This window comes from Protopterus annectens, chromosome 2.part1 (genome assembly GCF_019279795.1).
Source record: "Protopterus annectens isolate FY-2018-M chromosome 2.part1, PAN1.0, whole genome shotgun sequence".
Taxonomy (NCBI): domain Eukaryota; kingdom Metazoa; phylum Chordata; order Ceratodontiformes; family Protopteridae; genus Protopterus; species Protopterus annectens.
The window spans coordinates 874,627,339-874,654,207 of record NC_056729.1 but is presented as its reverse complement, the minus strand read 5'-3'; the positions used below and the strand labels follow the sequence as shown (position 1 = coordinate 874,654,207).

Below are 26,869 nucleotides of genomic sequence, written 5' to 3'. Positions count from 1 at the left end.
ATCACACTGTTATATTGCCTCATCACATGCCTTCAAGGAATCTTTTTTCCTTGAAGACTTATGAAGATGTGCTACAACAGTGTGATATGTTAATAAAGGTCCTGCTTCATACTTTGTGGTTTTGTACTGATGGGATATATTGTTCTCCTATACCATGGAACATAAATGTTGTTTACTATTCCATTCAAACTAAGCAAAATTAACTAAACAGAAAATTCAAATTCATAAATATGATGTGTCAGTTGCAGCTAACTAGTGATGTTATATCATCAGATGAGTAAATCAAGTACAGCACCAAGTTACTTAACCATCTTTGCTGCACTGTTCTTTTTCATGGTTATTTCTTCTGAATATACAGCCATGCTCTGCCCCAGTAAATCAATAAATGTCTGTAGGATTACTGTTGAACATTTAAACTTTACACCTAACACTGCATCTTGGTTAGTCCTCCAGACAATGAGAATGAACACTTAAAAACAAAGGTGAGGGTCAGGATTGAAATCAGGAAAACATGCTAATGTTCAATTAATTGCTTCAGTGTCTGAAACTTCTGTCGCAAACAAGTGTGCCTTGGAAATTGCTTCACTGATTCTGTTTTTTCTTATACTGTGATTTTTTTTTTCTTTTTAATTTCAGTGACAATAGGGAAACTGTAGATTATAGTCAGCTTAGCTACTGAGAGGTGACAGTGTGTCTTGTTTTTCTATGAGAACATGCAATGACTCAAAGCCCTAAAATGTGTGATGAAGTTAAAGTACAGATAATCTGGGCCTCACTCTGGGCAGGATTCATACTGACCCTCTGGTATTCTGCCATTTTATCAGGAGCAGCTGCTAAGGGGAGTTAATGCCTAAGCCATGTGACAGAGTAAACTCATCTGAGCTTCATACCTAAACACCAACAGTGCCCGACTGCTGCAGCAATGACTGAGGAAGTTGAAGGCCGACCTTTTGCCCATCAGCTATCCAATGTCTATTTTACTATTCTGGCACTTTTCTGTTTCAAGATATTTATCAAACTCAGCCTTTGCATTCTGAGCCACTTCTATATAGTAAAAGGCAATCGCAAAGAAGCAGCTAGAATAGCTGCTGAGTTCTATGGAGTTACTCAAGGGCAAAGTAAGTTGTTTTTATGTTCTTACTCATGTCTGTTTTTAACGGGCTGCTTTTGACTCCGGTTTCTCTTAACTGTTTGACTACCAGACAGTTTCACTTTAAAGGAAGGAGCCTTCGTCTTTCTCATCCTGGGTATATTAGCAAAATGGATTCCTTGGTCTTTCCCTTGTAATGAATATTTAAATGCAAAAGAGACATAATAAGAATTAAAGCAATTAATTTATATCACTGGGTCATGTGCAACTTGTCAGCTATAACAATAAATGAAGAAGTTAAGTTGTACTTGTGATCTTCATTCAGTACAGTGCCTGGTTATCCATGTGATCTTGGTTCTAGCAAACAACCTGCTCTGTAAACAGGGAACTTGAATAACAAATGTTGAGCTTGTTTGGTTCCTATCTGGAGAGGGATGACAGCTAACTGTGATGTTACATTGGGTGAACTACAGATTTAACAAGCTGTGGACTGTTTGGGAGGACAGGTTTTGCCCCTACCCATAGTGCACATATTCATTCCCTACTATCAGCAGTGTACACGGACAAAGAGAGATAGAATTGTTAACTTATTCCACTTTTTGAACTGACCTTCTCATGGGGATATCAAACTAGCTACTAGGATCTGAATAATGTGATTTCTGATGTGGGTCAAAAAACTGACATTAGTCTTGAACAGAGAAACAGTAAGACACAAACAACAGTGAGGGACATCTCTCTCGTTTTTTTTCTTTTTTCTTTTTGTAGGGTGTAGGAGTTACCAAATAGATCAGATACCAAAGGGCTATATTCCTTGCATAATAAAACCCAACATGTTTCATTTATTTTTCCCCCCCAAGTCTCTGGAATACTTTCTTAGGCCCTAAGGCTATTCTCATACTTTGACTCTACATTATTAAAGCTGATCCTCTCAGTTTCAAATGTTGTTACCTGTGAAAATAATGTCATTACTAAGCACATTTGTTGATTTTTTTTATTTTCATATTTCCATGCTTTTAATTTAAGTTTATGATAAATATTCAATGGATATTTGTAACAATTCAGATTATAATATACACTATTCTCCTTTAAGTTTATTAAAACCCAGATTCAGGTTTTATTAGTCTGACTGTTTACTGTCAGTGGACATTTTTATGTGTCTGCACCAGTTATTGTAACCAATTTATTTGATAATTTGCACCAAAGATTCATGTGCAGACATGTAATGTAACTCTTCATTAGTAATGCTACATCTTTTACCACATAGTTAGAAGTTGTATTTCTTAATATATTTGTACCTCTGCTGTAGAAAAACAGAAATAATTTATAATTATGATTCTGGAAGGATGTTGTCAGGAGAATAAGATGAAAAAAAAATACACAAGGGGCCGCAGGGTAATCAGAATCAAAGAACACACAGAACCATTTTTGTAAAGTGTAAATCTGTGATAAAACTGATGGATTAAAGTATAAACATAGAAAATGTTATTACAGAAGGCTGTCATATATGACACGTCAGCCATAGGAAGCGTGACTTGGTAATGCTTGCTTGAAGATGGGAGCACTAGAATAATTAAAGGATAAACGTCTTTGTGATTGTGTGTGTTATTGTTTGTGCCTGTGTGTGTGTGTGTGTGTGTGTGTGTGTGTGTGTGTGTGTGTGTGTGTGTGTGTGTGTGTAAGACAGAGAGTGAAGGAAACTGCACAAAAGTTTATTCCTAGTACTTTCCACAATAAATATGATGCATGACTGGAAGCCATAATTACAGGTATTTCCTCATGGAAAAGAACGAGTGTAGTACCAGCCAGAGATGAAGAAAAGTACATGAATACAAAACCAAATTAAGGACTAAAGTCATATATGATTTTTAGGCTACTAAATGGGGAAAATTTCATTAGAACTAGTGTATATCCTTTTTTAACAAATATATAGAAATATATGATGTGTCTGAGGACAAAAGGAATGAATATGGACTTTGTTAACATTAATGAAACAGAGAATATATGCTAAACTATGGGCCTAAATTCTCAGGCAAATTAAATATTTTTGTTGTCTAACTTTTTGAGAATAGTTGTTCAGACAAATATTCAGTATTAAGTTTCCTAATGATCAGCCTTTAATGTTCAACTTCATTACTCATTGTTCTGGATGGAGAAGAAAAAGGAATGGCAGAAATTATTTTACTTACCTTATTTTAGAAAGTGATATATATATATATATATATATAATATATATATATATATATATAAAGTTTTTATCTAGACTGTATAAACAACCACGAGTAGACAATTCTGTATGGATTAATGGTCTCTGCTCAATAATGTTGAACAAGTCATGCTGGTTTATATATTATGATGATGATACAAATTGGCTGCTTCACTGTAACACTGTTTGGAATCATCAGGCCTCATCTCCTTGAAATTCTCAACTGTAAAGCATTGTTCTTGCAAGCATATAAAATGTAGGAGAAATTTCACCCAACAAAACCAAGAATTCACTTCAAAAAGGCGAAATTCGGAGACACCAGCCATAAAGTATAAGCTTTATTTAACGCTACCAGTTACCACACGTTTTCGTCTAGCCATGTAGACTTCTTCAGAAATCAAAAACATTGCACCAAAGAGTCATTCTTTTTTATAGGTGTGTCATTATAATGCACCAATCCAAATCCTCCCCCAATCAATTAATTAAGTTAGTTAAATAAATTAATTAAATTAATTGATAGTGCCATAAAAATGAATCTGATTAAAATCCAGTTAAAAAATGTAATCCGTGGCACTTTAAAGTTCATATACAGAGTTACCATGTAAAACACAATAAACGTAAAAACAGTTCAATATATTGTATATATATATATATATATATATATATATATATATATATATATATATATGTTTAAATAGTTCAACCACATAGTAAAAACATTTTAATCAAAACATAGGCTTCATCTACTGGCCAACAAATGTGTATGTGTTGTCAAATCACAACTTACATATAACAACAAGCATATAAAATGGAAACATAGCTCACATTAACCTTATTGTGCTCTACTTTAGAATACTATAATGAATTCACATAAAATGATAGCATACATAGATTCTGTATACCATTCTGGTTGTTTTGGCAGCAATGAATGGATCCTTAACTATATACGTATTTTCCCTTTAGCTGAGGGTCCGGTATAAAGGGTAAGGGATATTATGGAATGCTGCATAGATGTTTTCATCATGCTGAGGTGCTTGATGGAAGGCTTTTGTGGTGTGCTCAGTAAAGCTATCTACAAGTAGCTTTTTTGCAGGTTACCTTCTGGAAATATTAGACCCAAAACATGCAAACAGACAGAAAGTAAACGACAACAAACAAGTGAGAACATAAAGTTAGAGGGTGAACATGGCATAAAATATGTATATTGTTTAGCGGTCCAGAAGGAACTTTGTACTGTGTAGTTGATAATAATTATTTGAATTAACTACTTTAATCACAATAAACCTCAAAACGGGAATGGTTATCCTGAAAATAAAAAAAAATAAAAAACAAGATGGTGCAGAGAATGGCAGCCTCTGTTCAGTGCTCTCTAGTTATTCTGTTTGTTTTTGTTTATTTGTCCTGTTGTTTGGTGTTCAGCTGTAATTATGTATACTTGTGAAGAATTGTTAAATATTCGCCAATTCATTTCATGCAATTTGACACCGGATTTTTCACAATTAAGACATTTTCTGGAGCTCCTACCTGGAGGAGAAGCAGCTGTCAGCAGCAGAGGTAGACACAGGCATCACAAAAGGGGAAGCAAGCTGGTGCACTGGTTAGGCTGAGACAGAGAGGTTTTCAAATGGTACTCCCAGGTTTACATCTGCCAAATCTCTGCTCCCTGTGTAATAAAATGGATGAACTGTTACTTCTCAGTGAAACTCACAAGGACTTTTCACTTTCTTCTGTACTGTGTTTCACAGAAGCCCAGCTAAATGAATCCATTCCAGACTCTGCATTACATCTGCCTGGCTTTCAACTTTACAGAGCGGACAGAGTATTGGAGATATCAGGGAAAAGTAAAGTAGGTGGAATCTGCTTTTATATCAATGAAGGGTGGTGTAATGATGTCACAGTGCTAAGTAAAATGTGCTGCCCTGACTTAGAAATGTTTTGTGTTAATTGTAGACCTTTTTATTCACCTCAGGAGCTCTCTTCATTTATTCTGGTTAGTGTTTACATTTCACGTCAAGCCGGTGAGAGGGCGGCACTACAAAACATGTCTGATCAAGTAATGTGCTTGGAGCAGAATTATCTGATTATTCTGGGGGATTTTAATAAGGCAAATCTCATACATGAACTTCCTAAATTTAAACAGCATATAAAATGTCCTATCAGAGACAGAACCACACTGGATCATTGTTATACAGTGTTAAAACATGCTTATTGTGCTGTCCCTTGTACAGCTTTGGGCTTTTCTGACCACTGTTTGAGTCATTTGCTTCCTATCTATAAGAGCAAGTTACAATGTGTTAAACCTGTGATCAATACAGTGAGAAGGTGGACTACTGAAACAAAGCCGAAGCTGCAAGTCTGCTTTGATAGTAGAGATTGGAATGTCTTTGAAGATTCTGCTGCTAACTTGCATGAACTGGCAGACCCAGTAACATCTTATGTCAGCTTCTGTGAAGACATGTGTTTCCACTAAGACCTGGTTAAAATTTAACATCAGCAAACCCTGTTTTACTGCTAAACTTAAGCAGCTTTGTCAAGCCAAAGAAGATGCCTACAGAAGTGGGGATAGAATACATTTTAGACAGGCAAGCAACACACTTTCAAAAGAAATCAAAGTGGCTAAAAAGAACTATTCTGAAAAGCTGAAAAGACAGTTTTTAGCCAATGATCCACAAAACATTACAAACTACCGGAAACCATCCCCTACTTCTTCTTCTTTTTTCGGCTTTTCCCGGTTAGGGGTCACCACAGCGGATCATCTGTCTCCTACACTGCAGCTAATTACCAGCTGGCTGATGACTTGAATCCTTTTTACTGCAGGTTGGATAAGCCTGAGGCTACAAATGACACTCTTACCTGCTCTGTCAGTGTTAAGACTTATATGACTATCTCTTCCACACATTCTCACATTCAGCCTGCATTAATTATCTCTGAGGAGGATGTGTATCATTTTTTTAAAAGATGGCAAATTAAGAAAGCAGCTGGCCCAGATGGGGTTTCACCATCTTGTTTAAAAACATATGCTGATCAACTGGCTCCTGTTTTTACTTGGATTTTTAATACATCATTAGAGCTGTGTGAAGCTCATTTATGTTTCAAACAAGCCACAATCATTCCAGTGCCTAAAAAATCCACTGTAACAGAACTGAATGACTACAGGCCTGTTGCTTTGACATCAGTGGTCATGAAGACTTTTGATAGGCTTGTGTTAGCTCACTTGAAGGATATTACAGCTCCTTCATTGGACCCCCTTCAGTTTGCTTATCAAGAGAACTGGTCAGTGGATGATGCAGTTAATATGGGCCTGCACTATATCTTGCAACATCTTGACAACCCAGGGACATATGCAAGAATTCTGTTTGGGGACTTCAGCTCTGCATTTAATACAATAATTCCAGAACTTCTTCACTTGAAACTTGACCAGCTTTCTGTTCCTGATTCCACCTGTCAATGGATCACCAATTTTCTAAACAATAGGAAACAGCAGGTGAAACTGGGGGATTTTACATCTAGCTATCACATGATCAATGCAGGTGTCCCTTAGGGATGTGTGCTCTCACCACTGCTATTCTCCCTCTACACTAATGACTGCACCTCTTTGGACCCCTCTGTTAAACTTATTAAATATGCAGACAATGCAACTATTTTCGGGCTCATCAGGAATGGTGATGAGTCTGCATACAGATGGGAGGTTAAGCAGTTGGCTCTTTGGTGTAGTCAGAATAATCTGGAACTGAACACTCTTAAAACTGTGGAGATGACAGTGGACATTAGGAGTGGTACTACAATATTATCCCCACTCTTTTTATTTAATACTGCTGTGTCAGTTGTGGAATCCTTCAAGTTTTTGGGATCTATAATCTCCTGGGACTTGAAGCGGGAGACCAATGTAGGGTCCATTATAAAAAAGGCACAGCAGCAAATGTACTTTCTGCGACAGCTGAGGAAGTTCAACCTCCCACAGGAACTGTTGATTCAGTTCTACACAGCAGTCATTAAGTCTGTTCTCAGCTCATTCATAACAGTGTGGTTTAGATCTCTGTCTAATCATGACAAAAATAGGTTACACTGAATAGTCAGGTCGGACGAAAATATCACTGGTGCTAGTTTGCCCTCCTTACAGGACCTGTACTACTCCAGAGTCATGAAAAGGGAAGAGAAGATCATCACCGCCCCTTCACATCCAGGCCACCATCTTTTTGAACTATTATCATCAGCCAGGCATTATAGATTAATATGTACCAAAACAAGCAGATATAAGAACAGTTTTTTCCACAGGCCATCAAGTTCATAAATGGTTAACTCAGCTTATTAGGTTGGGGTATTCTTTTCCCCAAGAGTCTTAGGATTCTGCAGTATTGTTTACATATTGTTACTACTTGTTTCTTTCAGAGTTTATTTCAGAATTTCTTGCACTGAGTTACACTTTGCATCTTGTATTTATATGTATATTTACTTTTTTGTCTTGTTCGTAATAGTTGCATGTATGTTGTTTGTCTTGTTCTTAATAGTTGTATGTATGTATGTCATTTATGTAAATCATACTTGGAAAGTCAAATTCCTTGTATGTGTGCATACTTGTCCAATAAATATGATTCTGATTCTGATTCTCATGTGTTGCATGTCTTCTGAGAAATATTACCATGAAATAAATAGTAACAGCTTTATCACTGCTGAAGTGTTTATACATAGTTTTAACTGCAATATGAATTCTTCTAATGTCATTTTTAGAATGCATATTATTATTATTATTATGTTTATTATTACTATTATGTTATAGTTATACACCCTGAAGTAGTTTACATTATACACCCTGCATGCTCATCTTACTTCATGTTGTAGGGCCACATGTCTTGCTTTGGGGAGTAGGCAGATGTCCTGTCCCTTTCAGGCGTGTCCTGATGCCACTGACCCACAGCTGGTCATGACAACGATATGGCTGTCACAGTGCATTCACTTGCATCATGAAGATGCTTGCACCAATTCAAGAAGAATGTGCACTTAGTAATACTGTGAATCCCATAAATAAAAATGTTTATGATACAAAATATGGCTAGGATTGTGCTGCTAAACACAACCGTACCTCTTGTCCTATTAGTACTAGAATTTTGGACACAGGCAAAAATATTGGAGTGACAAAGGCCTGAAATAATGGACAGATTTTAAATATTGCTGCTACATGCTCAGAAAGTTGATAGAATCACAAGCATTGTATTAGCATACATTTTCTGAATTATATGATTTAGAAGCTCAAATGTCTGTTGTTGTTTACTGACTTCAGTCTTCAAAGATTTGTCAGAAAAACTATATTTTTTATGAGAAGCAGACCAAAAATATAATTAAAAAATCTGGGCATTCTGTGAAACTCTGGACAGTTGAAAGGTATGAACACAACCATGTGTTAGAGAGTCACCAACTATAAACCTTTTGTCATAATGAAAGGTAGGATTTTGTCATAAATATTCAATCAAGTATGCCGTCAATATTCGTGGCAGTGATAGAAAAACATAACACATACTCTGTATTATTAAAACATAATATCATAATTGCTTAACTTAGCTTGCTTTTAGGCAGCACATTTGCAAGGGCCTGTTTGTAGCACATTTGCAAGGGCCTATTCTCAGTTTACAGGAGCTGCTGTAGGATTGGTGTGCTCTCTCTCATCTCTGGAGTGAATCCAAATGAAATCCAAGGCATCCTTTGAAATCTACAGAAAAATAAATATTGTTATTCACTGCACTGGACTTTTAAACTGTGTATTACTGAATTGCACCTACTTGTAACTGTTTTTAGCCATTTTAACTGTTTTGCTCTTTTTCTGTTTCAAATGTTTGCTGTTTGAGATTGTTTTAGTACTTGCTATTTTATAGCACAGCCTAGATTCAAATTTGCTGAGTGTAGGCTGTTTGGCATTATCTGAGCACTAAAATTAGCCATCTTAGATTAAGATGGCCCCTACATCCTTGTGGCAGAAGAGTGTAGCAAAGGACTCATCTGAGTTGGAGAATGTTGGAATAAGGTTCAAGTATTGAGCATTTCCATTAGCCAGCTCATTTGAAAATTGCTTAACTTAGCTTGTATTTAGGCAGTATGTTTGCAAGTGCCTGTGCTCAGTTTACAGGAGCTGCTCTATGACTGGTGTGCTCTCTCTGATCAATGGCGTGAATCAAAACAAAATCCAAGGCATTCTTTGAAATCTACAGAAAAATAAGTATTTTTATTCACTGTACTGCACTTATAAACTGTGTATTACTGAATTGCCACCTACTTTTAACTGTTTTTTAGCTGTTTTAATTGTTTTGCTGTTTCACTGTTTAAACTGTTTGCTGCTTGAGACTGTTTTTCCTACACTTTGTATTTTCTATTACTTGTGTATTTAATAGCATAGGCTTGATTTGGATTTGCTGAATCTAGATTGTTTGGCATTATCTGAGCACTAAAACCAGCCATCTTACATTAAGAGGGCCCCCTGCATCCTTGTGGCAAAAGAGTGTCGTAAAGTACCCATTTGAGTTGGAGGTTGTTAAAATAAGGCTGAGTATTGAGCATTTCCATTGGCCAGCTTGTTTGAAAATTGCTTAACTTGTTTTACAAAAGGGTTCTCGCAGTTGCTACATAAGCCCTGTGTTTCTGTGGGTTTGTGCCTGTTTTAACATAGCTCCACAGGGTTTGGTGACCAGCCACTTCTCTGCCATCTTCATCTGAGCAATCCGAGGCATCTGTTTGCACACAGCACACCTTCATGCAGCACAGCGCAGTGGAGGTAACCATTGCAGTTACAGATGCAAAAGTTAAAGTAGATTTATTTTGCCTTAGAAGCTGTCTGTGCTTCAACTGAGGAGTCCCTTAAACTGAGCATAGCTGGGCTTTCTACAGCATTTGCCACTGTAACTTAAATGTCCTAATCCCTAATAGACTTGTACCCCTTGAGAGCCCTTTTAGTATAGACCCAGCATTAAGCCCCCAATTAAACCATATCTTTTCTCGTTAAAATAAGCAAATTTGCACCTTGTATTGTGGATGGTCAGTTCTCTTCCATTTCTCGTTCTAGCTTGATTGCATGGCTATCTTGAGGCAATGTAGCAATTGCCATTTGTACAATGACAACCCACTACTACTAAACCACTCAAGCTCAATTTGTGAGAGATGCATATACATTAAGAATTTGGAACCCTTGCTCTCTTGTTCACAGAACAGTGACACTGAACAGGTTGCCAGTCCACATATTATACCTCCTCTGCAAACCACAGTCTCAACACATAAACTGTCATATGCAGAAGTACTCGCCAGAAATTTACCTAAACACCAGAGACCTCCAAAACACAAACATATATACCTAATACAGTACCTACAGCACTCAATACACATAAAACCAAAAGCACAGGTGTCTCACTAAACAAACCCCTATGGTAAAGCACATCTAAACCAAATTTATTGGTCATAGGCAACTCCATGGTGACACACACAGATGTCCCACACACTAGGCTGGAAAAGGAGAAGGTTATGGTCAGCAGTCTGTTGGATGTCAGGATCCGCCAGATCACACATGCACTCAAGTCTCTCCACAACAAGTACTGTTTTGACTCCATCATAGTTTTTGTTGGTGTGAATAACTTGAGATGCACCTCATGGGACTATATGAAGAGAGACATGACTGAGGTCTCTGAATATGTGTCTCAGGCAGGTATGTCCCTAGCCTTGAGCAGCATACTACCTTCCCCTAATATGATACCAAAATGTAAACAAAAAATGATTAACTTCAACAATTAGCTTAGTTTCTAGTGTCATTCTAACGGGATCCAGTACCTATCAGCCTGGGATGACATGGTGGATTAGACCACTCTGCTTTGCCAGGGATAGTCTTGATCTGTCACCTTTGGGATTTTGGTTACTGGCTAAGGCTCTTTCCTTCTCCATAGTGCATTTTTTAGGCAATGTCACACCAGCAGAATTCCCATTGTAAAAATATCTTCAAAAAGCAACCTCAGATTATGCTGCTAAATGCTAGGAGCCTAAACGTAAAACTACACTCACTGGAAGCAACATTTGTGCTATTACAGAGACTTGGTTTAAGGCTGTGGAAGGCAGTCCAGCCATACCTGTTTATAGTGCCTTCCACACATTCAGACCACAAACTGAATGTGTGAGAACTAAAGGAGGTGGAGTATCAATATTCATCAAAGATAAATACACCTCTAGATAGGTCAAACAAAATGATTCCCTTGAACTTATCCAGATCCAGTTGACTGTAGGTAAGACCCCTCTCCAAGTGATTGCTAGTTATAGGACCCCCTCCATGAACTAGGATACCTATAGTGCATACTTGGATCTACTTGAATTGCTCAAGATATAACCAAACACCCTGGTTTTAGGTGACTTTAACTACCCATCCATAGATTGGGTAAATTACATATTTACTAACACATTTCAAAGGTTCTTAGACATTATCAGCTCTAATGCCCTGGCCCAGTTGGTTGACACCCAAACAAGGGGCCCAAACATTCTGGATCTGGTGCTTACTAACAGGGGTGATTGTTGCACCATCCCATGTATGTGGCTCTCCGTAGTGAGGTCTGATTATAAATCAGTTTCATTAGAAATAACAAAAACATCTGACCCCCCCCCCCCCTTTGGCAGCAACTAGTCTAAAATACTTCTCCAAAGCCGATTACAACCTAATATGTGATGGAATTAATAGCTTCATAGCGCCTGCCTTCACTGATGGCGTGGACAACTATACTTGGATTTAAACCGATGCCTTGTATAAGAACCTATATAAATGTATTGACTCATCTATACCTGACAGGACCAAAACAAGATCACCAAGAAAGAATAAACCTGCCTGGTGGAAATCCACCATTAACAGGTTATGCAGCAACAGAAATAAATTACTGTCAAAGAGCAGGAAGGAATGGTCTCAGAATTGGAAGCATTCCCTCCTTGGCTTAAACAAGGACATAAGACAACTTGTAAGGCATTCTAAAGCTAAATAAGAATCCACATTAGCCTCCTTCATTAAGGATAATCATAAGATATTCTTTAGTTACATCAGAAACCTTAAAGGAAAAACACAGATCTGCACAGAACTGGTTGTTAATGGCACCACATATACTGAAACCACAGAAATAGCCAACCTGCTAGCTGATAGGTTCAGTGAAAACTTCTCCCTCCTGTCCCTGCCACATATCCCCCAAAGCATTCCTTTCACCTGCCCTCCATATAGTATCTCCAAAGAGCAGGTCATAAACGCTCTGTCCAAAGCCAAAAACACTGCCTCTATGGGACCTGATAATATCCCAGTCTGTGTTCTAAATTAATTAATACAGGAACTAGCTGCACCACTGGGTACTTTTTTAACCATAATCTAAACACTGGTTTTGTACCTGCTGAATGGAAGACAGCAACTCTCATCCCATTACATAAAGTAGATGCCTCCACTGACCCTGGGAACTATAGACCCATAAGCCTGACCAGCCTAATCTGTAAGGCTACTGAAAGAATATTCATGGTCCTTATTAACAAAGACATAGGAGACCTCCAAACACTTAACCTGACCCAGTTTGGCTTCATTAAAGGGAGATCCTGCCTCTTGAACATGGTGGACTTCTCTGAGAAAGTCACCAAAGTCCTGGATGAAGGCAAATCTTTGCACGCAGCCTATCTAGACCTGGCCAAGGCCTTTGACACTATTCCCCACTCAGATGGGTTGAAAACTGGCTCACCCATAGAACACAAACAGTCAAAATAGGTGACTCTACCTCCACCAGCAGACCTATGACCAGTGGTATTCCACAGGGATTGGTGCTGGGGCCCCTATTGTTTGGAATCTTCTTCTCAATTTACAGGCTAAAACAAAAGGCCTTTGGCTGACAAAGTTTGCTGATGATTGCAAACTGGGTGCAATCATCGAGTCCCCAAATGATGTCAACATCCTACAAAATGGACTTACACAGACAAATGTCTGGTGCCAAAGTCATGGGCTAAAACTAAATGCAAAAAAATGCATTATCATTACCTCCGGCAAGGGCAATGTCCCTGGAGATTAACACATTAATAACAATACCATAAGCAAGCAATCATTGGTGTCAGATTTGGGCACACATGTTGACAGCAACCTTTTCTTTGACCACCACGTTTCCACAGTAGTAAGAAAGGCTTTCTTCATTGCTCACCTCATAAGTAACAACATTGCATCTAGAACAAAAGAGGTTACACCACTGTACTCCTCATTCATCAGGCCAGTAATAGAGTACAATGCTGCCTTTGGTATGTACCTTACCAGGCACCTGCAGCAACTGGAAAAACTTTAAATGTTTCTTACAAAGAAAATTCAAGGTCTTCAGCATATTATATGTTGTCAGACTGAAATCACTGTCACTATACTCTGTGTCTTACAGAATACTCAGATGTGACCTGTGCCTTGCATATAAAGCAATCTCAGATCCTGCTCTAATGGAAATGCTGCACATTCTTAAATTAAAGGTATAAGATACATTCACTCTAGGGAACTCAACCTAGTATGCGACATCAACAGGACTTGCTGGAGAGACAGGTATGTCTCACAGAAATGACTTTTCCTCTGGAACAAACTTCCAATTCAGGTGAAACAGAGTCCCTTGCTGACCCTATTTAAGTATAATTTGGATGATTAGATGGGAAACTGCAAATTCACTCCAGCAGTTGTTGATTTAGTTCTGCTTAATAGCTTGATATTCTTGGGAACAGGGGTTGTGCTTGTATAGGCTTGTAAGGGCTCTAGAGCCATTAGCCTAGTAACCTCCTATGATCCTATGATCAGCTAGGGTCCTGGTGCATACAATGCACAGAAATACAGTAAAACTGCATGTAGTGTTATTATTCTATATATAGATGCAGAATTTTTAAAGTATCTTCACTTTGTGACAAATAATAGTAAAACTCATCTGTTTAAAATGAACTTGATGAACTTGATTTGTTCATAATGTCAGGGTCTGTTAACAACCAAAAAGTCAGCTCTACCTCATGTACTAAACAAACATTCTGATGGCATCATGGTTGTCTGTTAGCTCCGGTATTTGATAACAAGCTATGCTGACCACCAGGTTTTGGTCCAGTGGTTCAATACTCTATTTCAGCCAAAATGAGTTGAGGGTAGTTGCCTTCTTTTTTGCCTTCTTTACTGCAGTCCAATGATAAAATTGAGTCAGCCAAACAGTACAAGCCAAAAGCACCCTTATTCTCCTGTTTTTGTCTTTCCACGCTTTCTTAGCTCCCTTGTTTATTACTACACTCTTGGAACGTTTCCTAAAAGTGAAATGTGAGCATAGCAGCAGGCAAAAGTCATCTGCAAGATGAATAGATATTTCATTTTGCAAAATGATATACTGCTATCCCAGGTCCAGTACCCTGCTGAAAAATAAAGCATATTATTAACCGATTCAAATATATACAAACACATTTTGTCTAATTCTGTTGCAAGAGTGGAGATAAGTTATATAACTTTAGGTGCAAAAATCAGCAGTAGTAAAATATATAGCAAGCAAATTCAGCAACTTTTTTCTCATTGGTGATATATATCCATATTCCGAATGCATGCCTTTTGCAAAGGCCAAACACCTTCACTATTCATTCAGAATCAGCACAGTCCTGCTGGCTGAGAATTTTCTCAGTATCTGTTTCCCTAGAGTTTCAGCAGTAAAAGTAATATTTTATTCCAGTAATCATGTAGTAAATTAAACAGCATTAAATATGGACATCCTACACAGACATATAATGTGCTACTGGAATACCCACCCACACCTACCACTCTTATTTTATAATTTTATAAGTAATAGAAAGAAGCAACATTTTGTTAATTTATTTTCTCATTTATTTGTTTTTTCATTTAACTTGCTGTCTTAAATATTCATTCCATCTGACATTGCAATCACTATAATCAAGTCAGGCTTTAACTATGGATGACTTTAAATTATGCATCAGACAAGGCACTGTTACATCTGCTATATTATTAATTGTCGGTAGTGCTCATGTGCAGTGCTGTGCATCAGTGCACAAAAACAGAATATTTTATAAGAAGACAAAATCTTTGTAGACCTTTGGTCAACAGGTATAACAGGAGCCATAAATATACCTGATGCAAAATGCGGAGGCTATGCCAAGGAAGTTATGCACCGTATGTGATCCCATATCTGGTTCTATTACCCACATCTGTGCTACTCATCACATAGGTGAATGACATACCTCTCAACTTCTTAGAGCAAGAAGTCTGGACAAAGCCATAAATAATGGGGTGGCAAAGGTCCAAAAATAGGGACAATTTTTAAATATTGCTCCTACAGTCTTAGAAAGTAGATAGAATAACAGGCTTTGCATTAGCATACATTTTCTGAAGGATATAAAGTCTGAAACTCAAATGTCTGTCTTTATTTTGTTACTTAAATCTCAAATGATTTGCTAATGACTTACTAGAAAACCATATTTTTATGAAAAATGGACCAAAAATATAAAGCAAAAATCTGGACAGTCTGCGAAAATCTATACAGTTGACAGGTATGGTGATAGCATTTTTTCTGTTGTGTATCTCTTTCCTGAAATGAAATGTATTGCCAGTTGAATTTGTTAGTCACTTCAAGGCTTCTTTACACAGTTGCTTTCATATGTTTGGGATACTTTCTTCTAGAACTCTTGTCATCCTTGTTCTGAGCCAGTCACTTATCCCACTGACCAAGCTATAAATAATTAAATAGTGCATAGAACAGTATTGTAGCTTTTTATATTGTGACTGCAAATGTTACATTAACTGTACCATATTACCATTTTCTATCATTAGAAATAGTTGAATTCTCTCAGTAATTTCTGTAATTAAGTCATTGATCTACTGGGCAATTAAGTGTAATTGGTGTCTGTTAGCTGTTGCAAAAAAAGAAAAGAAGAAAAACTTCAAGAGTACCAAGAATCTAGGAGTTTAACACAGTCTGATGTGTAGATCATATGACACATAAATCATCACGAAGCAAAGAGGCAGCTGCACTTTATCTGACATTGTGTAACACAGTGAGATAACTAGGTAATTCAGTGGCATGAGGTAACTGTTTGAGGTCTTGGCATGGAAACCATGAGCCCTGCTTGCAGTTATCAGTATCATCCAGAGCCACACCAGTATCACCAGATGTGCTGCCTGTCAAAAGCAGGACAGCACTGTGTATTCATCTAATGAATGTTTGATGTGTCAGTATCAGATGTCTATTTATTACTATTATAGCTACCATACTAGGCTTGTGTAATAATAACACTGCTATATCTCTGCTGGATATCTTTTGCATAAACTAAAATTAATCTGTAGTGTTCTTTCATCATTAACCTATGAATCCATTTCGATAATCTGGCAGACTAGGACTAGTCAGCCTGTTCTGGAAATACAAGGAATAAGACAGGCTTCATTATGGAAACAAATGTTGAGGGTTGAGGGGGGGGCAGCCTGCATAGGTCAGTTTAATGTATTTTTTTTTTATTCGGTGAATTGTAGTTTCGAGAAAGTGTGTTTTCGGAGACATGCACTTTCAAGAAACTGGACTAGCAAAACTTAGTTTTGCTAAAGTGTAAATTCAATGGGTCAAAGTAGACCTATATATATATATATATATATATATATATATATATATATATATATATATATATATATATGCTATTATAAATAAGAAGTGCTTCCTTTTAACCATAAAGGTAAATAAGTTTTGTTCTTTATGAAGAGAGAGTAACTTCTGTTGTGTTAGCCACAGAAGTATTGTTATCAGTTTAAATGACAAGTTTGTTGAATGGAACAATTCATTCTGGGTAAAGGTAGGCCTGACATAAATTCATTGTTTGTCCTTCTTAAAGGATGATTTGATGTTCAGAGCAGTGTTTCTGGAAAAGAGTGAGAAAAGACTTGGAAGAAGAAGTCAAGAGAAAGTTAAAGAATGTTTATATTGTAGGAATGTAGAAGACAGAATTACTGAAAGGTACAGAGAAGGAGAGAAAGAGAGATGGAGGAAATAGAGATAGAAAAAGAGGGAGAGAGTGAGAGAGAGAGATACCTACTGAAAGTGACAGTATCCCAGCTCTATGGGTCTGTATTGAAGGTACTTGCTGCGAACTTTTGTTAAGTCATGCACCTTTTAATTTGGAAAGAGTCTATATGTTTACATTTTTTTGTACAGTAAACTATGCTGTCTAAAACTGGTGCCTCTGCTGCCTTTACCACTCCATTCTATGGGATTGAAATGGGCATCTTTTTTTGCCATACATTTGAATACATTCTACTGCATACTAGAAGGCCAACTGTTTTATAGTTTTCCTCACCTTGACAGAGCTGAACTGTTGGAGCAAAGATTTTCCTCAACATGAAAGAGATAGTTCTGTGGTATGTATTCAGACACTTTTCCTGTGTGTACCTTTGTTCTGTTGCTTTTGCCTGAATGACATTTCCAAAATAAATACAGCAGGTAATTCCTGTTGCAGCTGAAAGGATGATGACAGTAGCCAAATTGGTGGCTATGCCAAGAATGGTTCTACCACTAAATAACCTACCAGGAAGGAAGACCTAAAGGCATATTTTGTTGTCTTTGAGCAGTATACCCACCAGTACAGATAGGGCAAAGCCAACTGTACCATGTTCCTTTCAGCCCAGTTGATTAGACAACTGCTGGAAGCCTTCATGGACATGGTAGATACTGAGAAACATGACTGTGAAAAGGGTAAAATGATGTTATTTGACAAAGCTAGTGTTCCTCAGAGGCACAAGCTGGAAAGTTTCATAGCTGGACTTTTTTCCTAACAAAACAGTAAGATCATAATTACATGATATATATATATATATATATATATATATATATATATATATATATATATATATATATATATATATATAGTTTACCTTGAAAAAAACAAACACATAAAGGTTGAATGTTCAGAATAGCGAGAAATAACATTGCAGGATGAAACGTGGGCTATTCTGAATGTCGTCAGTTCACACATCGAAATCCGATGCCACCCAATCAAATACTGGACCTGCGCCCCCCTTGGGACCCATGGTAGCATTTGTTCTTGGGTCCAGAGCGGTAGGGAATTTCGGTCCGTATAGGTACTTGTGTTGTTATGCAGGTCAGTTCGACACTGTGTGTTCGTTGAGTTGTACGTCTCTATTTTGAGTGTGTCCTTATTCATTTTCGCACATATGTTGTTCGCACATACATTGTGCGACTATTTCAAGGTAAACCTATATATATATATATACATATATATATATATATATATATGGTTAGCTCTGGCTGCTAAGGGTTGACATACTAAAGTGGCAGTCATGCTAACAACTGACAAATTTTGCTGTTTTAAGAAAGTGAGTATATCAAACTGACCCTAATGTTGCCAAAAATGTTATTGTACAAACAGACAAGTAGTTACATCAGGGGATGGGGTTGGCTAAATGGTTAAGGTGTTTACCTCAGAGACACAGGGTACAGGATTTTATTCTCACCTTTGAATAGAAATTGGCTAGGCTTAAATGGCCTGCAAGGCCAGCTAGCCTAGTACTTACCTATGAAGCTATGCATAGAACTAAACATTTTTAACCTGCATTAAGTCCTTTGCCAGATATTGGTAACAGAAAGTATCTACTGTAAACATACTCTGTTTAAATGTGGAAAAAGGGGGTCACATAGCTATATTTTATACTAATACTAGTAGCACTGCTCTACCTTTGAAAACTCTAATTTTGAAAAGCATATGAAGGATGCTGTGTTGGCGAATTGTCATAAATCATCTGCTAGACTAGTTGTGTCTGCATTCTGTTACTGTTCAACTGCAAAGCTAATTAAGTGCAATGTATTCATTGATGGCAGAAAGGTGCAGGATTACTTGATTCAGGCAGTGTAGTCACAATGATAATGGGGGATTGTATATGTAAAAAAGAAAACATAGTTGAAATAGTAAGTATTCATGGAAATAAAAACAGCATCCTGATACGTAGAAACAAAACGTGTGTTTGCGGAAGTAGTCTTGTTGGGTTAAACACATGATGTGATGCCAGGCAAGTATTTCCCCACTAATACAGATTTGTGGAAGCAATAGAAAGAAGGTAGCCTTTTATCAGTGAGGAGTGGGGAACCAGCAAGTGAACATGCTCACAGATATACCTCTACCTAACTAGAAAAAGGTTGAGGTTAACCACAAAACACATTCAATATACTGTATGTATCCAGCAAAGATCAGGATACAGTACTAAAAATCTCTAAAGGTACAAAAAGTAGCTAAGGATACAGAGAAGACAAAACAGCCTATGCCATTTAGACAGATAAGGTAGCATACACATTATGACAGAGAAGCCTGCAATAGTAGAACCATGAAAAGGAAGATACTTAACCATAAAATACTGCAGCTTGAAAGTTATGCAAAATAAAAGTAGAGGTATCACTGTAGCTTCAAAGTGTTGCAAAGTAAGAGTAGATGTGACTAGCAGAACTGAAGATCACTCTGAAATATTCAGAGGAAATTAAGTTAGAAAGTATGAAAACTGCACAACTTGAGCTGAATTCTAAGCTTTCTGTCAAGCTAAAACAGAAAGCATTAGAAACTGAGAATTATACAAAGAATGTAAGAGGTGAAGAGGAAAAATTTAACTCAATTGCATATCAACTGATGAAATAAATCTTTTCAAAGAAGTTCCCACATAGCATTATCATCCTTGGTGACTTCAGTATGGATGCTTCAGGATTATTGAACCTACCCCTAAATAAAATACCTCAGCAGTTTGGTCTGGAACAATTAATTAAGGGTACAACCAGACGTAGTCATCAAACAGGAGACAACTCTCTGTTAGGTCTTATCATAAAAAGAAGTTATGTACTTATCATAACGTCCCATGTGAGTTGTTCATCTCGCCTTCATTCTTACAGATGGGTTCGGAGCCAATCCTCAGCTCCAAGTCGGCCTACTACAAAGCTCGAGGTCTTCAGATAGCTCGAGGCCAAGTCCCTATCCCATGATGCACCTAGAGTTACCTCAGATCTTGTTTACTGCATATAATAATACCATATGTCATTCTGTCACTCCATAAGAGAAAGCTAAAGAAGGGTTGAGCAACCAAGAAGAATCCAGCATCTCGGTCTTTGAAAAACCCAGGAGGGGGTAGGAGGGTGGGAAGTAAGAATGAAGGTAAGATGAACAACTCACATGGAATGTTATGGTAAGGTAAGTACATAACTTCTTTCTTACAGATGGGTAACGTCCCAAGCACTGTCGATCTCCGGTGGCTCTTGGGAGTATGTTTTTCAGGACAGTGGATCCAAAGGAGGCCCTGTCAACTTTGTAATGAGTGATAAAGGTATGAGGTGTTGACCAAGTGGCTGCTGCACAAATGTTATCAATAGGAAGTCTGGCAGAAAAGGCAGAAGATCTAGACACTGCTCTGGTGGAGTGAGCCTTAATTTTATGTTGTAAAGGCATATTAGCACCTGAATAAGCAAATGTGATACAATCAGATAACCACTTGGACAGAGTTGTTTTGGCCACTGGCATACCTTTCCTGGAGTCTGAAAAGGAGATGAAAAGCTTTTCAGATTTCCTAAATTCTTTTGTTCTATCCAAGTAAAATCTGAGCTGTCTATGAACATTAAGTTTGTGCAACATTTATTCTAAATTGTTGGAGTGATTGGGGAAGAAAACTGGCAAATCAATAATTTGATTAAGATTAGCTTCATTGCAAACTTTAGGCAAAAAAGAGGGTTTAGTTCGAAATGAAACTCTGTCAGCATGGAAAATCAAATAAGGAGGCTTAATGGACAAGGCTTGAAGCTCTGACACTCTGTGGGCAGAAGTGATAGCTACTAAAAAAATAGTCTTCCATGACAAAAATTTGAAGTCACATGAGAAGGCTGGTTCGAATGGAGGAAGAATAATGCGAGAAAGTATAAAATTTAGATTCCATGGTGTATAGGGAGAGTTTACTGGTGGTCTGAGATGAAAGGTCCCTTTAAGAAAGGCTTTGGATAGTTTGTGTGATGTAATGTTCAATCCTTCAAATCCAAGATGAAAATTAGAAATGGCAGCAAGTTGAACATGAACTGTTGCTGCTGCAGCTCCTTTCTTAAAAATCATAGTCAAGAACTCTAAAACGGAGGCCATAGGGGCTTGACAGGGATCAATATTGTTTTGAGAGGCCCATATAGAAAATGTTTTCCATTTGCAAAGGTATAGCTTCCTCATAGAGGATTTATGAGAGGATAAGAGAATTTGCTTTGTCTCATTAGAAAGGTTATTGAACCTGGCTATGATGGTAATTGGAGCAGCCAAGATGAAGTTCCCGCAATGTGTGCATAAGAAGATGTGGAACTGGGTCCAGAATCCAAAGGTCCTCCAAAAGATGAAGTTGAGGGAAAGGGAACCAAATCTGACGAGGCTAATGAGGGGCTATTAGAATGATGGTCCTTCCCAGGGCTTTTGCTTTCTGTAGTACCTTGGTTATCAACGGGATTGGTGGGAATGCATAGAGGAGACCTAGAGGCCAGTTGTGACTGAGTGCATCCCTTGGGGCTTCTTCCAGAGGGGGAATTAGGGGAAAGTAGCTTCTGCATTTCGTGTTCATGTGACTGGCAAAAACATTGCAGGAAGGCTGGCCCCACTTGCGGAAAATCCTGTCTGCTATTTCTTTCCTGAGGGACCACTCATGGGGCAACAAAATTGCTCTGCTCAGCTTGTCTGCTATCACACTGGATTTCCCTGGGATATACATTGCTAACAGAAAGTGCTGGGTGGATATAGCCCACTGCCATACTCTTAAGGCCTCACGACAAAGGGGATATAACCTGGTTCCTCCTTGTTTGTTCAAGTACCAGACCACTGACATGTTGTTTTCTGAATCGCAATTGTACCCAGAGAAAGAGAGCCCTGGTAGTACTGCAGTGCTACAAGTACTGCCATCAACCACCACTGAAGATAATTTTTGCAAGAGTTTGTGATCATTATAAGGTGAGACATGAGGAGCTCTTGGCAAGACCATTGACTGAACAACAGCCATTGCAGAATCCACATGTGCATGTGACCCAGCAGTATGGCCAGAATTGCAGCTGCCATCATGCCTAACAATTTTAGTACTTCTGATGCTGGAGCCTTGTTTTTGGATATTAGATTGCGGACCTGCTGACGGAGTAGTAAGACTCTTTCTACTGGAAGTCTCAGTGTGGTGGTGGTGTCCAATTCTGCTCCAATAAAATGGTATGTTGCGATGGCGACAAGGCAGATTTTTCTGAGTTTAATGTAATGTCCAGCTGGCTGCAGAGTGACAGAGTGGTGTCCCTGGCTTGAGTGAGTTGATGCCTAGTGGTGGCGGTGAGGAGCCAATCGTCTAGGTATGGAAACACCTGGAATCCAAAACGTCTCAGGTGAGCCATGACCACTGCCATACATTTGGTGAACACTCTGGGGGCTGTAGTGAGACCAAAGGGCAGGGCTCAAAACTGGTAATGATTGGCTCCCAGCCAGAAGCACAGATCCCTGGATGGTCTGGCCATTTCTATGTGGTAGTATGCATCCTGGAGATCTATAGAGCACATCCAATTGTCTTTCTCTAAAAAGGGAAGTGTCGACTGAAGCGTGACCATCTGAAACTTCCCTTTCTTGACAGATTTGTTTAGCTTGCTGAGGTCCCATAAAGGCCTTGAGTCCCCTGTCTTTTTTGGAATTAAAAAGAATCTTGAGTAAGTTTTGGATCCTGTCTAGTCTGCTGGGACTGGTTGGATGAATCTTTTTCTTAGCAAAGTTTGGACCTCTACTGTTGCCAGTTCCCTGTGACTGGGTGAAACGTCCGGGATTTTTCTTGTCAGTGGAGGGGTTGTGGCGAAAGGAATGAAATATCCTCTGGAAATGATACTTTGTACCCAGTTGTCATTTTTTATTATGAGCCAGGCATCTGGATACAAAGATAAGCGACCCCTGACTGCCTCCAGAGTAGGACAGTCAGGCCTCCTTTCAGGAGTGCTGGTAGGGCTTCCCAAAGTAGTGATCTCTGTCACCCTGGTTTTGTGGACCTCCTCTGCTGGGCAGGCAGCGTCTTCCTTTATTGCCCCCTCCTCTGCCCCTGGAGGGGGGGTTTACCACATGTGTCCTGAAAGGCTCCTTGGTCTTTTCAGAACCACATCTTTCCTCCTCTTTGACCCTTGGGGTAGAGTCTGGTAGGGGTGGAAAAACAGACTCCGACGGCAGACAGTCTTTCCTTCCTGCTTACACTTGGTCAAAGTTTCCTTAACATTGGGGCCGAAAAGGGACAAGTCATCAAAAGGGGTATTTACAAAGGATGACTTGAAGGGCTCCATGAAGGAACACAAGTGCATCCAGGAGTGTGTCCTAAGAGCAATTCCTGTACCCGCTGCTCTGCTCTTTCCATCCGCTGCATACGAAATGAGGCGCATGGACAACTTAACTATAGAGTTGAGGGTAGCGAGCTGGGAGGCAACTTTATCTGAAGCTCCTGCAGCTACTGTACCCTGAAGAGCATCTTCCAGCTCTTTAAGGAGATCTCTTTGCAGTCTCATAAAATGGGTTAGATAGTTGAGTGAATGCAGTGCAAAAGTCGCTGAACTGTAAGAGCGTTTCCCATATCTATCCATGATTCTAGAATCTCTGTTAGGATGATGAATAGAAGAGGAAGTTTCTGAAATTTCCTTTTTGGTGCCTGCCACCACCACCCTGGCATCAACTGGCACACCCTTGGTCAGAAAAGATTTGTCTTGGGGAGCAGAGATAAATTTATTAGGCCTCCTAGGGACTGGCTCCATGGTGTCCGGAGACTCCCATGCCCTTCATGAGACCAGCTGCATAAGCTCATTGAAGGGTGGAGACACCCAAGAGGTGGAGGGCTGAGACCCGAAAGCCTTCAGGAGAACTGACTCATCTTCAGTAGGGTTGGCGGACTGCCAGTCGCCCCTCTGCCTAAGAATTTCTAGTATCTCAGCAAATGAGATATCCTCAGTGGGGGACCATGGGGACCCTTCTGATTCATCCAAGTCAGTATCAGATGTCAGGGACTCCTGTGGGGAGTCTAGCTGCTTCCTCTTACAAACTCTCTTCCTGGGGAACCTCATCAGTGGGAGATTCTGGTGAGGTCTCAGAAGAGCATGGGGCACCCAATGGGGCTTCCTGAGGATCTGGATCTCTACGCTTGGCAAGGATCTGTGAAGCAGAAGCAGACACAGGCACTTTAGGGGAGGAAAAAGCCGGACCTGAGGTCGGAGATGTCTTAGGAGACATAACTCTCTTCATGGCTTCGAAGGCACCTCTGCTCCAATGCGAAGGGACCGATGGATCCACGGAAACCGTCAATACCCCTGGCACCGGGACAGTGGGCTCTGAGCCAGAGGTAGGAGTCGAGCTCATCCAAGCCGAGGCCCCAAGAGGTAGAGTCGGAACCGACAAGTCGGTCTGACTATCCTCCCCAGACCCAACCAGAGAGTGTCGGCTCCTAAATTCCTTGATCGGCGCTGTGGATATCAGAGTAAATGGAGCTGAAGACACTGGAGTAGGCATCAGCTCCGAAGGCTCCACGATCAACAAGTCCAATTCCTTCGGCTCTGAAGGACCAGTATGACTTGGAGGAGGAAGAATAGTAGCTGGCAAAAGGGTATTTGGCTCTGAAGCCGCTTGGGTCAGAGCCGATAAAAATGTAGCAAAAGCCGATGCCTGTAAAAGCTTCTGCACCACATGATCCACATCCAAATTGGAAAGTCTAATAGAAGACTGAGATAAATGGATTGAAGGTGGTACCGACTGTAAAAGTGGAGATTTTGGTATTTAGGATATTGGTTACAAAACTGGGGACCGGCTCTGAAAAGATAAGACAGTCAGCTCCGAGGTCTGTGGAGCCGATGTCAAAGACTTTTTCGATTTTTTTGATTCAATAGAAGGCTTGGAAGACTTTGAGGACTTACTGGATCCATCTTGGTCGCTCAAAGCCTCCTGGAAAGAAGGTTTCAGTAAACCCTGTCAATCATTTTCATTTTTCTCTCCTGGAGAACCCTAGAAGAAAAGGAATGGCATATGGAGCAGCTTTCTTGCAGATGTAATGCTCCTAAACAATAAACGCAGTTTACATGACTGCCGGTGACAGGCATTTTCTGCCCACATTTAGGGCATTTTTTAAACCCTGACTTAGGGTGCTTGTCCTTATCATCAGCCATTTCTAACAAGCACAATGTTATTAGGGTGATGTAAAAAAACAGACACGCTCAACAACGATTAAGAATAACAACAAGCCTTACTAAAAATACAGGCTAAATATAAATGGCAAGCACACACACACACACACTAAATAATTTGTCTAAATGGTAAAGAGTATGAACAAGTTGTGACAGAAGTCACTATATAATGCAAACAACTATAAAACAGTTACTAATGTACACACCTTATTTAAATTCTAAAGAGAAAAAAAATCTAAAGAACAGCACACAAGTACTTTAAACACTAAAGAAGGCCTAAATAAAAGAGGCCAAAGAGCTAAATACAAGATAAACTGCACCAGGGAAGGGAACACACAATGCTATAAGAGGTTTATCTAAATGTCTAACTATCTAATATATAAAGAGAAACTATTTATCTAAATATTTTCAAATATTTGTAATAAAGAAAGGTTTTACTGGCCCGAGCTAATGAGAACCTCCAATCTATTGCAGCGGCAAACTATATCTGAAGTAACTCTAGGTGCATCATGGGATAGGGACTTGGCCTCAAGCTATCTGAAGACCTTGAGCTTTGTAGAAGGCCAACTCGGAGCTCTGTAAGAATGAATGGTGAGATAGAACAACTTCACATCAATCATTATAGATGTACATGAGTCACAGTACTTCATAACTACTTAAGTGTTACTTTTTTGTTATGTCTTACTGGCCCTTTAAAACTGTCAAGTTACCTCCCAAATTATAATAGTGATAACAATATCTCAGAGCAAAAAAAAAATACTTTTTGTATACTTAACTCAAAATAATTGATTTGGAACCACTTTATTCCTGCTAAGATCCCTTATCAGGTCTTGATTACTTTTATAATAAGTTAATTGACATTCAAGACAACATCTCTCCTCTAGCTGCCATACGAAGGTTTAAGGGACAAATATACCAATGGATCACTGAGGAGCTCAAGAAAAATATGCAACTTAGAGGAAGGCTTAGCAAACATGGAACCAAAACTCCAATAATGTACAACTCAATCAATTTTATCTGGAGCAAAGAAGAGCCAGCAGAATAACACAAGCACATCTAAGGCCATCTTCCTTAGACAGAAACAAACTGGCATCTCCTCTCCTCTTCTTCTTTAAAACAGTTCTGGAGAGAGTTAAAATGACTATCAAAACCCATTATTAAACCCTTCTACTCATTATCTGCCTCATTTTGAATGATCACCAATATTTTACCATTGAATATTATCAATTCATTTATGACTCCATAGACAAACTAACAAGTAACTTTAAAAACTCTACTCATCACCTATTATGTAAAGACCATACAACTCTCCATACACTGTTTTACACTTTTACTTAATACTCACCCACCTTCTATTTTAGACAAACCACAATAAAA

At 38.8% G+C, this 26,869-nt stretch overlaps 1 protein-coding gene across 1 annotated transcript in view; it reads left to right on the top strand.

Annotated features, from left to right (window-relative positions):
- The first annotated feature begins 884 nt into the window (after nucleotides 1-884).
- ASB5 (ankyrin repeat and SOCS box containing 5) overlaps nucleotides 885-26,869 on the top strand; it is a 685,704-nt gene continuing 659,719 nt past the window's right edge. Inside the window, exon 1 of the mRNA XM_044062518.1 lies at nucleotides 885-1,118. Within this exon, the coding sequence (XP_043918453.1) occupies nucleotides 923-1,118 (196 nt within the window). The 5' untranslated portion in view covers nucleotides 885-922. The remainder of the gene's footprint in view (nucleotides 1,119-26,869) is intronic.